This window comes from Vicugna pacos, chromosome 13 (genome assembly GCF_048564905.1).
Source record: "Vicugna pacos chromosome 13, VicPac4, whole genome shotgun sequence".
NCBI classification, from domain to species: Eukaryota; Metazoa; Chordata; class Mammalia; order Artiodactyla; family Camelidae; genus Vicugna; species Vicugna pacos.
Genome location: NC_132999.1, coordinates 54579815 through 54592899, shown reverse-complemented (window position 1 = coordinate 54592899; position 13085 = coordinate 54579815). Strand labels below are relative to the sequence as shown.

The following is a 13085-nucleotide window of genomic DNA, read 5'->3' as shown; positions in this document are numbered from 1 at the left end:
GGAGACCCCAAGGAAGGCAAAAGGATGCCAAGGTGGTGAAGGAGAAAAGGCGCCTGACAGAGGGGCTCCTTACTTCTTGGCACTGGGAATGTGCTTCTTCATGTAGTCAAGTGCACTCTGGGTGATTCCCTTCTGGAGAATCAGATCCTTCAGCTGGTGCCCATTGCTGTTGTTCTTGATGCCGGCTGCTATTTTACAGAAGCAGTCCAGGAAGACTTTATCATCGCCACTGTGGTCCTCATCGTACCTAGGAGGAAAGAGCAAAGACGGCCATAAAAGCTGATCAATTTATTCTCTTGGTTAACAATCCTCAGTGACTTGACTTCAATGATTAGACCTGAACTCTAGGTTCAAGTCCAAGCTCCTGAGCATAACACAGAGACCCTTCTGACCTGGCCCCTGCCATTCTCCCTCTTACCTGCCACATCCCCCAAGCTCCCAACGTTCTCTCGCATTCTCCTCCATCTTGTCATACCCTCTCCCATGTCACCAACCACTTCACCTTCTCTGCCTTGCCAGCTGCTACTTTAACACAGTATATTTTAATTATTGACTCCCCAGTTTGGACCGAGTCTCTTAAAGGCCAGGCTGGCAGACAAATATCTAATAGAAACTCAGGTGATTCCTCCTTATTCTCGCAGAACTAGTTCAGGGTTTTTCTGGGGACTCTCATTCAGCTGTCTGGAGTCCAAGCAACATACTTATCAAAACTGCAGTAAGGTTTGAACCGCTCCACCAAGATCTGCATTTTCTCCACCTCTCCAAAGGAAAGGTATGGGATGATGCGAAGCAAGCCCTGGAGCACGCTAGGGTTGGAGCGAACAAAGGTGCTATTGATCTGGTCCAAGAGCATCACGAGCTGATCCTTGTCACCCGTCAAGAGGAGGTTGCCCTGCAATAAGGAGGGAGTTGGAAGGCCCATTAATAAGGTCGGGGCTTTAGCTATATACAGCCAATACCAGACCCCTAAAGGTCATCCACTTCCGTCAGAGTCATCCCTAGGAAAAGTGTCTCAGCACTTCCTGGGGAACAATCAACAGTGTGAAGGCCATCTCGTAAATTACTTTCTGAGTCTCCGTGGTGGCTCTGTTAATACCAGGTGGTCAAAATATACCAACACAATCTCCTGCTCCCCCAGGAGAATGCTGGCTGCCTGAGATTCATTTGATGGTATCTCTAGCCTTAGCACCAGTAAGAATGAAGGAATGCACAGCAGCGTTAAGTAGAGAGAAACTGAACTGGGAGTTGGCGGTGTGGGTTCTAGGCCTCCAACTACGCAGTAACCAACTATATGACAACAAATGGCTCAGTTCATTTCTCTAGACTTGGAGTTCCCTCCACTATGAAATGAGGGGCTGTACTAAGCCTCTGTCTATCAGCTGGGACAGCCAGGACTTCATTAACGAGCAGCTTCTGAGTGAAAGAATCTCCTTGGCAACTTTGTTGCCTCTGAATCTGGAGCTCAGGCTTCAATGTAATGATGTCACCATTAGTTGAGCCTTGCCATTCCTATGAGCTGAGCAGGTTCAGCAGATCTCGGCTGACACAGCTGGACACAAACACGCCAGTGACTGGCAGTGAGGCAGAGTCTGCAGATGCACTCACCTTGTCCTCACTCAGAGGCTCGGCGTTGGACTCATCCAGAATGATCTCCATGATGCTAAGCACCTGCTCGGCCACAGCTGCTCCACCACTATCCTTGCTTTCTTGCTCAGCAACCAGGGCCTGCAGAGGGAGACCCAGTCACTCCAGGGGTATGACCACAACCATTCATTGCTGATGGGACCTGCTCCTCAAAGATGTTTCTCATGCCTTACTTCCCAGAGACAGCGTACGTGCATGGAGGGTGGGGTGGGAGGGTAGGGGTGAAGCGTGTGGGCTTTTGAGGACAGTGAAAACGTGATGTTTCAGATTTCTTTCCGGTTGCCCTGAGGCGAATGGCACTAACTGTCCATTTGTGTGCAGTCTGGACTGTTGTAGGGACCAAGGTCCTTTCGCCTCTGATCTGAATTCAGGAAAGAAACATGATGTAGGTGTCATGGCAGCAGCATGCATGGGGTGAGTCAGCAGGAGGATAAGGGACAGCGTGAATAATTCAAGCCTCTGAGCCCATCAGTTAGACAGATGAAGGGCCTGAAAAGGCCACAAATCCATTTCATCTGAGGGTGCGTTCTTTGCCTTTGACAGCCCACGCTCTTTACCAAGTTGAGAGTCCCCAGCATGACGTTCAGAGTGTTCATTTCCAGCTTGACCAGCTGCTGCCGGTTGACTTTCACCTTCACGCAGTAGCTGAACAATTTCAGCAGCACCTGACAAGAAAAGCCAGTCAAAACCCATGAGACCACCTGAGAGTGAAGATGTGGGGACAAGCAGGAAAGAAATGTCCGGGAAGGGTCATGTACAGTCAGCGGACACTATCCTGAAATACAGAGGACAGCAGGAGAAGGTTCCCTAAGGGTCATGATAAGGTGGCTGGGATCTCCTAGCAGACTGGTATTGTAAACAGCAATGTTCTCCAGTGGTAGCTGCCACGGTCTGGGTACATCGCTACCACCTCCAAAGCTATGGCAGTGACACCAATTCCTAATGGAACGGGTGATGCTCTGTTGTCTTGGGGGAAATTCCAGTACTAACTCGGACTCTAATATAACTAACAGTAAACATAATGTTAATAGTAAACAGAACGATCCCAAAGCTCATGGCCTGTGGGAGCTCAGAACCATGTAGATCATTTAAAACATAGGCACAGTGTATGCTCTCACATACCCTGAAGGCGAAGATAACAGTGTAATATTTGTGGTGCCTTTGGAATCCTCTACTCTTTCCTAGAGAGATAGTTGGATGAACACTCAAACAAAATCCTATAAGAAATGAGTTACTTATAAAATCTATTTAAAAAGCAGTAATAATAATTGACACGAGCGCATCTTGGGGGGAAAGACAATTAAACATTGGTTCCAAGTGTGACTAAAGGAATATAGCAGAAGGCTGCCATCAGACTGTTTCTGTGGGGGTTAGGCAGGGGGCCGGGAAGAAGGGAGTTGGAGAGGGAGTCTAAAGTGTCGAGAGCCAAGGAAGCTGCCAGGTCCTTCACTGGCTGGCGCTGGTCCGCGGCACCATGCTGCTCTCTAGGGTTAAACAGCACAGCAGCCACCAGCTTTCTTCCACAGGGGCCTCTCCCAAAGCAGAAGGGCTAGTCCCACCTTGCAGCCTCCAACTCACTGTTAGAAGGTGGCGTCCCTGCTTGAAATCTTTGATCCCTGCCAGTCTGTTGAGCATGCATTCCAGGCCCCCACACTGGGCCATCACACCAGCCATCTTATACACTTCTTCCTCATCCTCTTCTTCATCTGGGGGAAAAGGGAAGCCAAGCAGAAATGGAGGGGAAGGTGAAGACAGGAATAAAGCACAGCCCTCTTCCAGGCTGACAGCTACTCCTCTTTTCCATACCTCCAATAGAGAAGGCAGTCAATAATAAAAGGGGTCAGTAATAGATATTAAATTACCAGCTTTTGTAGTTTTTTAAAGAATCAAGTCAATTAGAATCACACACTCAAATGTGAAAATATAAGTACTATAACTACCAATGGGAAAAAAAAACTAAATAAACATATTTGAACTCAAGTTTGTTGGCTAATGGCATTCTCCCTCCAACCCCAGAGGTATCTGAATGAGGTCATAGATAACTGTTTTTCCCCAGAGGAGTACTCTCCCCTCAATCCTGTTATTTTATATTTTTTTTAATTTTCTTATTTTATTTACTTATTTGTTTAATGGAGGTACTGGGGATTGAGCTCAGGATCTCATGCATGCTAAGCATATGCTCTACCACTCAGCTATACCCACCCCCCACACCTCTCAATTCTGAACAGAGTTACAAGAGAGTATTGGCCCAGAATACCCCCAAGTCCCAGGATGTGAATTGCTCATTGGTCCCAAACCTCAAACCCAACATGCAGCAGTGTCTGTGAAAAGGGCCATACCTGTGGTGGAGTCCAGGGACTCAATAAACTCCTCGGTAGCATCACCCAGCAGCCCCCGCATTCGATAAACAATCCTCATGGGCTCTCCCTAAGCAGAGAAGGTTGGGGAGAAATGTGAACAAGCCCAGAAAATGCAAAAGGACTCAACACCTGGTCTTGCTTAATGCTTCAGCAATCTGGACAGTTTCTACTTCCCTACAGGGTCTTAACCACAAAATCTAGAATCCAAATGCACTATAATTCACTTCAAGGAAAGGAAGCTAATTTTATTTAGGGTCTATTACAGGCCAGGAATTGTATGAAGCATATTATAGACACTATCTCGTTTAATTTCTTTAAAACTATGTAATAACTGTAACAACTATTATTTACTGTTTGTGCTAAGCTGTAATTAAGCACTTTACATTATTCCTTTATTTGAGGCTAAGCAGCTTTTTCAAAGTTACTCAGATATAAGACCAGTTCTGTTTCCAAGCCTCCTTCAGGAGTAGAAAATCTCTCTAATCAATAGGGACCCTCTTTAAAGAATTAGGACAAGGGAAGTCAATTTGATCAAAGAGCTTTGATTCCAGTCTCAGGAATCAAAAGCAAAAAAAACCCAGAATATACCAAGCTTTGCCTATGGAGATCCTGAGTTCTTCATATAATCATATAGCAAGGAGAGGATTCATCCACGTTTCCTCAAGCTAAAGCCTACAACCTCATAGAAAGATCAGCAGTAAGTCTCGTAAATTAGAAGATTACAGCTACTTTCCTAAACTGGAAATGAGACTTTATTCTATACCGGATACCGAGCTAGGCATTCTAGCACAGAGAGTATTATCCTCACTCTGGAGGCAAGAAATGGGGGCTTGAAGTCACATTAGATGAAATTAAGTGAGAGAACAGGCATCACACTAATTCAGCCTGCCTGTCTCTAAGCCACGCTCAGCTTTAGGAGAGGAAACTCTAAAGGGAAGGAACATGTCAGGCCAGTTCCAGAGCGTTTCCAGCTGTGGAAGCCCAGAGGGAACTAAGAGAGGGAACAGCCATAGACCATGGACAGAAGGAGACAGAGAGAGAAAACAGGCCCTTACCAGTAGCTGAAGAGATGGACTGTTTATCAGGGAAACAGGGGGTAAAGTAAGAAGGGAAGTTGATGAAGGCCCAAGGAAAAAGCTGCCATAAACTCTGGACTTTGCCAGAAGAACCCTTTGGTGGATTAAGCACATTCATGTGAAAAAAAACGATCCTCAAATTCTACCCTGTTTCATGTTCAAAAGAGGAGACACCCATGGGTATTCTTTGGGTTCCATGCCACCATTTACAAGGCTGTCCACAGAAGCTTGGTCTTAATTTTTTATGTGCATTGAGGATTAAATCTGTATCGTTCTGTTTTGATGCCAGAAAGTCAGTGATTAAGATGCAGTGGATGGAGCAGACCTCTGACTCTGCATGTCCCTCTACCAGTGGTGCTATATCCACCCAACTGGCAGCAGACCAACAGCAAACACTGACCAGGGTTCCCAGCACAGTAGAAGAGAAAGGAGAGAAACAAAAATATGTAACAAATTAAAGGCCAAAGTGTACTAATAGTACACTACCAATTTAGTTTCTTAAACGCTACAGAAATATTTGAGACTAAATACAGAAAAGTTTGCTGTGTTTCACTGGTACACTAGTTCACTATAATTCAATTACTTAACATTTGTTGATTCATTTACTAAAAATCCCCCTAGTAGAGAAAAGAGATGGAAAGAAACAGAGGAAGACTGGAAGACAGGAAAGGAAGGAACAAAAGAGAGGAATTAAGAGAAGAGCAGGGAGGGGAGAGTGGAGTATCTAAGACTTCCCTGAGTGGACAAACAGAACTGAAGTGTCCAAAAGGACCAGAGTACCTCGCTTCCTTCATTTCCCTTTTCCCTCCGCAAGAACTACTGCCCTTTGAGTCTCAACTGCCCAACCAGTAAAATAGAAACTATGCTCCTTGACACAGCACCAGAAAATGCTCTGAAAAATGAGCAAGCCCAGAAAAGCTGAGGATTAACCTCAGTTAAGAGACGCCGTACGCAAAGGGTACAAGACAGCAAGCCATCCCCATCACAGCTTCCTCAGACTCTGCCCAGCCTGGATGCGCACTGCCAGAGACTCTCAGCCTCCCCAAAGCCCTTCTGTTGGCACCAGGCAGATGCCTCATGAGGACAGGGGACTGGTTTTCTCTAAACACCAACAGGGAAGGAAAGTTCCTTAAATGCTGCTACAAGCTGGGCAAAGGACAATTAACAACATTCCTAGCACAAGTCTGTGTAAGTCAGGAAAAGTAAAACCACACCCCAAGAAAACAAGCACGTACCTCGTTCGTGGTACACCAGACCTTCTTGTAAACCTCGGCCACAGGAAGGTCCAAACTGATGATTTTATTGTTCACTAGGAGCTGAACAGAAAAGAAGACGAGGCTGTTATTCCAAACAACTGTAAGGCAAGTACATTCTAAGATCAAAGGGCACTTTATGGCACAATGTGTGTGTATCAGGGGCCTACCGCCTCTCCTTCTCTAAAAAGCACACGTGTGTGCACAACACACAGAATTCTGTGCACAATTTCAGGGGTTACAAACAGCCTTAACCCAAACCATGGACTCGAAGTTAAAAACCCCTGCAGAGAACCTTCTCCTAGCCTGAGCCCACTTCAGGCTGCGCACCAGCACAAGCACTTTTCTCTATTTTACCCAACATGCTTTTCACCACGTACAGGATAACTCCAGACCTAGTGCTGTCTGCCAGAAGACCCCAGACCCAGGGCCAAAAATCTACACAAGGGCTAAAGTGCCAGTCTTTAGGGAGCTTAATTAACCTGGAATCACAGGGAAGCTTCTGCCCGAGCAACAAGAATAAAAGCCTATGCCACGACAAGCAACAGCCACCAACCATTCGCTTACCACATGCCTGACGCCGGCAGAGCCTACTACAGGCAATTACCCTGAATGCCAGGTGAGGTTGGTAGGTGGGAATCACTAGCCCCCATTTACAGATGTCCAAGGTTAATTAGCTACTAAGGGAGAGGAACCTGGATCTGATCCCAGCCCATGTGCTTAACCACGACAGCGGCGTCCTATGCTTGTTACCTCCATCCCACTATCGTCCTCCAGGAGAGCCACCAAGTCACAGTCCTGGCAAATCTTGTTCTTTATATCCCTCATGAGGGGCCCAATGCCTGGCTCATTGCTGCTATACGGGTTCCCAGGCATCCTGCCCTGTAAGAAGTCTTCTTGCTGGGGATCCTTCTCCAGGGTCACGAAGAACTCAGTGACTTCATTCTCCTCCTAAAGGACAGAGAGAAGGAAGCATCAGAAGGGATGGCAGAGGCCTCTTGGATTCAGGCCACGCCACCTTGTCCATGGACACTCTGAGGGAAGCACACCTCATCCAGCTCTTTACACATTGACAGATATAAAGGACAGAAAGCCCAGAGGCGGTTCCAAAAGTCCAAATACAATTCACACAGCCTTACATATCAGGCATCTTCTCTGAAACTCAAGGTGGGTAGAAGAGAAAGCCTAACAAAATAAGCAGATGAGGAGTAACTCATGAAAGCTGTATTGCTAAAGTGAGGGCAGAGGGAGCTTTCCCCCTCCTGCTCGTCTCATGTGACGCTAACCCATCTGGGGCCAGATGACTCTGCCGCTGGTGACTCTCAAGTCAGGGAAAGGGTCTTCTCTATATTGCATAATATTCAGGCAAGCTCAACCCTGACGATCTCTCAGTCTCATCATTAACTGAGGAGACTGGTGTTTTTCATCCTTCCTCAGTAACGGGATCTCTGGATAACATGCTTCCATATACAGTTCAGGCTAGGGAAACAAATACACATGCATGCACAAAATGTGGGCGGGGAAGGGGGGAAGGGAGTCAAAATTTCCTTATGCTCTAACTCAACACAGCTTCTTTCATAGCATATTGGATTAAAAAAAAAAAAAAGACTGGCTTGACCTTGAATCTAGGAAATAAGACTAAGGAAGGTCTTTAGATTTCCCATCATCAGGAACAGGAAAAGTGTGAGGCTGGTCTGTTTTACATCAGTGGAGCTTCCTAAAACACGGACTAAATGGCCCCACAGCTGGTAAGATTGCCCATGACTATAAGGAGTCACCAAAAGTCTTCCTGCAAAATGGCTCACGCCGACACCCTTAGAACCATGGGAAGCACCACTGCTTACAGGATAAATGATGCTGCAGAGCCGCTCAAAGATGAAGACAGGAGTCCGGTAGTCATCCAGATTGTAGCGCTTGGCTGTCTCAATGCACACGGCCATGAAGGCCTTGGTTTCCGACTCTGTACCTGCCAGAAATCAATGTGGCCAAGTCAGTTAGGAAAGAGCTTCTCACACAAAAATGAAGATGAGACTTTAAGCGAAGTTCCATCACTGACAGATTCTCTCTGCCTAGTAAGTCTTTAAATGCCCTATGTGGCAATATCAATATTTCAATCAGAAACTTGAAAGTGATTGGTTTTTATACTCAGATCACATTCCATTTGAAAGCCTTAATAACCAAGTCAACAAAGAGCATCGGGCAGCTGTGTACATGTCTTGCTCCCTCTTGGAGTTATAACCTTGTATCCTCTCGCCCGAAATAGGAACTCAGAAATGCCAAATAATGATCCTAACTGCACTGCACTCAAGTCGAAAGGAAGTTATAGTTTTCAGCTTCATCCTACAAGATTAGACAGGTTGCCCTCTATAAGCCAAAGAAATAACTTCAAGTCATACAAAAAAGTAATAAACTCTCGAAAAGGACCCAGTTGACAAGGTCACAAACCAGCTCAGCACGGGAGCTGAAAATGGCACCAGGAGGACCTCCGTGTCTGGCAGGCAACACGGTAGACTGTGTTCCCTGACCTACTTTTCACTTCTCCATTTAAAAATAATTTAAAATACTAAATAAAAAGGTATCACTGAACTGCCACATGAACAAAGACTATAAGCCAAAAACTAAGAAAAATCAGGAACCCAGGAAGGTTAGCAAAACACTGAGGCTGATTTTTGCCATGAACTCTGGTTTCCCCAACCCGCCCAGATTTGAGAGCTGGATACAAAGCCTCAAATCCGCCAAGGTGGAGAGTCTGGCAGAAGCCCCCACAATCCCACATATATAGATGTAAATCTGGTACCCCAAAGAGCTACATCCTTGGTGTAGCGATCAACTAAAAATAACTCCCTTTCCCCGCAAGCAAGTCAATGAAAGGAAATTGTCTTCCCTTAAACTGTGGCACTGAGCAAAGGGGGAAAACACCTGAGAACTCATAACAAGCTGCCCTCACAGGGGTTTGAGGCTCAAACTACCTAGGAGGGCTGAAAAATCTAAGTTCAGAACTTTGCTGAAGGTGGCTCTGGGATAGCAGTGCCCTGAGATGCCTCACAGAAGCAATTACAAATTTTCTCTGGAAAAACCCATCTTTGATTCAGGTCCTGAAGAATTTCCACAGATAAACACACCAAACACAAGCCTGTAGTCAAAAAAAAAAAAATCACAAAATGCAAAAAGCTTTAAGGCACCATAGGCAAGAGCCAGAATGACTAAAACACAATTAGAACAATAAATATTTCAAATTTTAGAGTTATCAGACACAGAAACATGTTTGCTAGGCTGAAAAGATTATAAAAGGGACGGTAAATGTCAGTCAAAACAAAACTAAAGACTATAAAATCTATGTAGAACTATAAGGATTCAATCAGTGTACTAAACAGACAACACAGAGTGAAGCAAAAATGAATGAACTGAATGACATGGTACAGAACAGAAGAAATTACCTAAAATCAGCATAAAGATACAATGAGATGAACGCTATGAAAAGGAGGTGAAGAGACCCAGATGGCAGAGTGAGAGTGGAGCTCCACAAAGACAAGGGAGACAGGAGCAAAAGCAACTGGGGAGATCACGGCTGAGAATCTTCCAGAACCAACAAAAGACACCAATTTGAGAACTCTTGACCTCTTCCTGCATTAACTATGAGCTCAAAATGAAAAGCCCACATTGACTGAGCCCAGCTCTGGAATTTCACAACCCCAAGAACCAATAGTCTTGAGAGAAATTTCTTCTCCTCCTCACATTCAAGGAAAGATGTTTGCGGCCCCTGTTCTGGCTCCGAGGAACTCGCGGAAATCTGACTAGTGCACTTAGGCGGAGCCAGAGGGGACAAGGGGGTCCTGGGCTGCAGGCCCCAGGCGCTGCTACCTGTGGTCATGTCCTCCAGCATCTCCAGCAGCATGTCCTGGGTCTCATCGATCAGCTTGGTCCTCTGTACCACCAGCTTCCGCAAGCACAGGTATCCATTCAGCACGGTACCCACCAAGCGACTTTTAAAGTGTCTTTTGATGGATTCCACCTCGACAAAGGAGGAAAGAAGGCCTGTGGGGGCAGGAAGAAGTTACTGCAAGAGCTCAGTTGAAAATATAAGCAAAGAAGGTCCATGCCTTCAAAAGATTATGAGCAACTCAAAAGCAGGGAAAAGCTACCTTGGTGCTTAGCATGGAGCAGGTGCTTAATGCCGTGAACTAAGCAATAGCCGAGAGGCGTTCAAAAATGTAAACCCATCAATGAGGAGAAAAATGCAGAACTTAAAATGCATTATGGTCAACAGGGAGGGACGACAGTCAACCTCAGCACCCAGGAACTAAGGGTCGGCTCCCAAACTATACCCAGGGTGCCCTAAAGGAAGGGCCGGGGGCTCTCTCTACCTGTGAGACTCTTGAGGGCATAGCCCTGCTGCAGATCAGTGCTCAGGGTGGCCTCCTCCAGGGCCAGCAAGCGGGCTATTTCCTACACAGGATGATAACAAGCACAGTGAGTGTGACAGCACTGCCCACAACACTGGTCAACTCCACCGCTGGTCCGGCAGCTTGTAGCACAAACCAAAGACACTCCATAGTCACTGTCATTTTATTCTAATGATCCCTCAGGCTAAACCTTTGCAGAACTCCTTCAAGAAGCCAAGGACAGTGGCAATGATGTTAAGGGACTGCTTAAAAAGGGGAACAGCCTAAATGCCCCTAAACAAATTGCTACATCTTTGTGATAAATACAATAAAGTCATAAAAACACTACAGGCATACCTCAGAGATAATGCGGGTTTGGTTCCAGACCACTGCACTAAGGCAATTATTGTAATAAAGTGAGTCACACCAATTTCTTGGTTTCTCAGCACACATAAAAGTTGTATCTACACTCTACTGTAGTCTGGTAAGTGTGCAACAGCATTATGTCTAAAAAACCAACATATATACCTTAATTTTAAAATAATGTTGTTAGAAAAATGGTAGCAATAGTCTCACTGGACACAGGGTTGCCACAGACTTTCAATTTACCAAAATTATGCAATATTGGCGAAATGCAATAAAGTGAGGTATGCCTGCATTTTCAACAAATATTTCTTCGCAGCATAGAAGACCACCGCAAGGTTTACGGAGAGAAAGAGGACAATGAAAACAGAGCCAGGGAGAGGGGCTCTCCTGGGCTGGGCTACCTTGGTGATGAGGTTGCCTACATAGGGCAGGACGCCTCGAGCTGCCAGGTAGACTTTCCAGTGAGCTGAAGTGATGAGCTTCTGGTAGAGAGCCAGGTACTCGGCGGCACACTCGCCAGCGATGCTCAACTCATCCAGGTAACTGCCACGGAGAGACAGGGCACTGAGAGCTCAAATACCTCCAACAATCCTAACAGATCCTCCGTTCTCTGCCACCTTTCCTGTCTCTGCTGTCCTTCAGGGACCCAAGAAAACCCCAACTCCCCACTCGGGAACTCCCCACACTTGGGAAGAGCTCAAGAGCACACAACAGGCAATGTGATGCCACAAACTATACACATTTGGAATAAACAGCAAAATACGAATGGTGGCTATCTGGGCTGTGAGACTGCAGTTTTGACTGAGCCACTCACAAGGCAAGTTCCCACAGCATTTAATGGCTAATAACGTGGGCTGTGGAATTAGACTGGATTCAACTCTGATCTTCTAGAGGACAAATTAATTAACCACTTCAAGCCCAAGTAAGGATTAAAAGAGGTAATGCATGCCACTCATTTATAAGCTCACAAGATCTCACACCAGCCGCTGGTTCTGCTGCTCTGTTACTACTACTACCACTACCACTTCTAAAACTCTTTTTTTTTTTAATTGAGCTTTTTGATACTTTTTGCTCCTGTGGTCTTCTACAAGGAATGAGACAGTTACAGAGCACAGGTGTGCCTCCCACTGCTCTGATCTATGGATCTATGGGAAAGCAGAAGGGGGTCTAGAAGAAGTCCAGCCATGCTGTCCATCCCGCCCTCAAATAGTACCTGGTGAGGAGGTCGAGGACCTGCTGCTTGCGGCTGGGAATGGTGGCTAGAGCCTCCACGATGGTACAGGCTGCCTGCCGTGCAGCCTGCGTCGCCGGAGTGAAGAGCACCTGCAGGGTGTAGAGAGAAGCCCTGGCTCAGGGGATGGCCTGTCTTGCCAGGCCTCCAGCAGGGGGCCACCCAACCAGAAGGAGTCCTCGGAGCACCTCTTCAGGAAAAGGTTAAAGGTAAGAATGACCAGCTAACACAAGGTCTGACTGCTGCAGACTGGGAAAGAGGCTGCTTAAGAGCCACCTTCCTCATGGAGATTTTCTCCATCAAGTAGTTTGGAGAACATATCCAAGATGACCAAACTAGGAAAAAAGACAAGCAGGTATTTTCTATAATTCTATTCTGGAGACATCTACATGCTAAATACTTACATTTAATATAAACCAAGTATTTTATGTTACACGCTAACAGACAAATGGATTCTCTAAAATATAGTTACTCTAATCTTTCAAAGCATTAGTTGGAAAGAGGGGATGGACAGCAGAAGACATGAAAGGTGGAACGGCGAACAGGGAGGGAAGGCACTGAGTTAAGTGCTCCGGGAGGAGAGGAGAGAGGAGGAGCCTGATGAATGGCGGAGAAGAGCTCTGTTTCGGCCAGTCCACCGTGCCAGCGCCTGCAACCAAGATCCTCTACCTACTTCCTATCTGAGAGGAAGCAAGAACAGCAAAGAGAAAGAAGAGCAGGCGGAGCTGACAGGCAGGGAGGAGCAGAAACACCCTGCTCGGTATCTGGGGCCA

At 46.2% G+C, this 13085-nt stretch overlaps 1 protein-coding gene across 4 annotated transcripts in view; it reads right to left on the bottom strand.

The window, feature by feature from the left end:
• UBR4 (ubiquitin protein ligase E3 component n-recognin 4) overlaps positions 1–13085 on the bottom strand; it is a 122433-nt gene that overhangs the window by 17958 nt on the left and 91390 nt on the right. For all 4 annotated transcript variants that reach the window (XM_072975260.1, XM_072975262.1, XM_072975263.1 and 1 more), the window contains 13 exons: positions 12295–12404; positions 11483–11624; positions 10698–10779; positions 10195–10368; positions 8178–8299; positions 7087–7284; positions 6316–6396; positions 3984–4071; positions 3223–3350; positions 2202–2309; positions 1606–1725; positions 702–892; positions 74–247 (listed from right to left, as the gene is read on the bottom strand). In XM_072975260.1, coding sequence (XP_072831361.1) covers positions 74–247; positions 702–892; positions 1606–1725; positions 2202–2309; positions 3223–3350; positions 3984–4071; positions 6316–6396; positions 7087–7284; positions 8178–8299; positions 10195–10368; positions 10698–10779; positions 11483–11624; positions 12295–12404 — 1718 coding nt within the window. The remainder of the gene's footprint in view (positions 1–73; positions 248–701; positions 893–1605; positions 1726–2201; positions 2310–3222; positions 3351–3983; positions 4072–6315; positions 6397–7086; positions 7285–8177; positions 8300–10194; positions 10369–10697; positions 10780–11482; positions 11625–12294; positions 12405–13085) is intronic.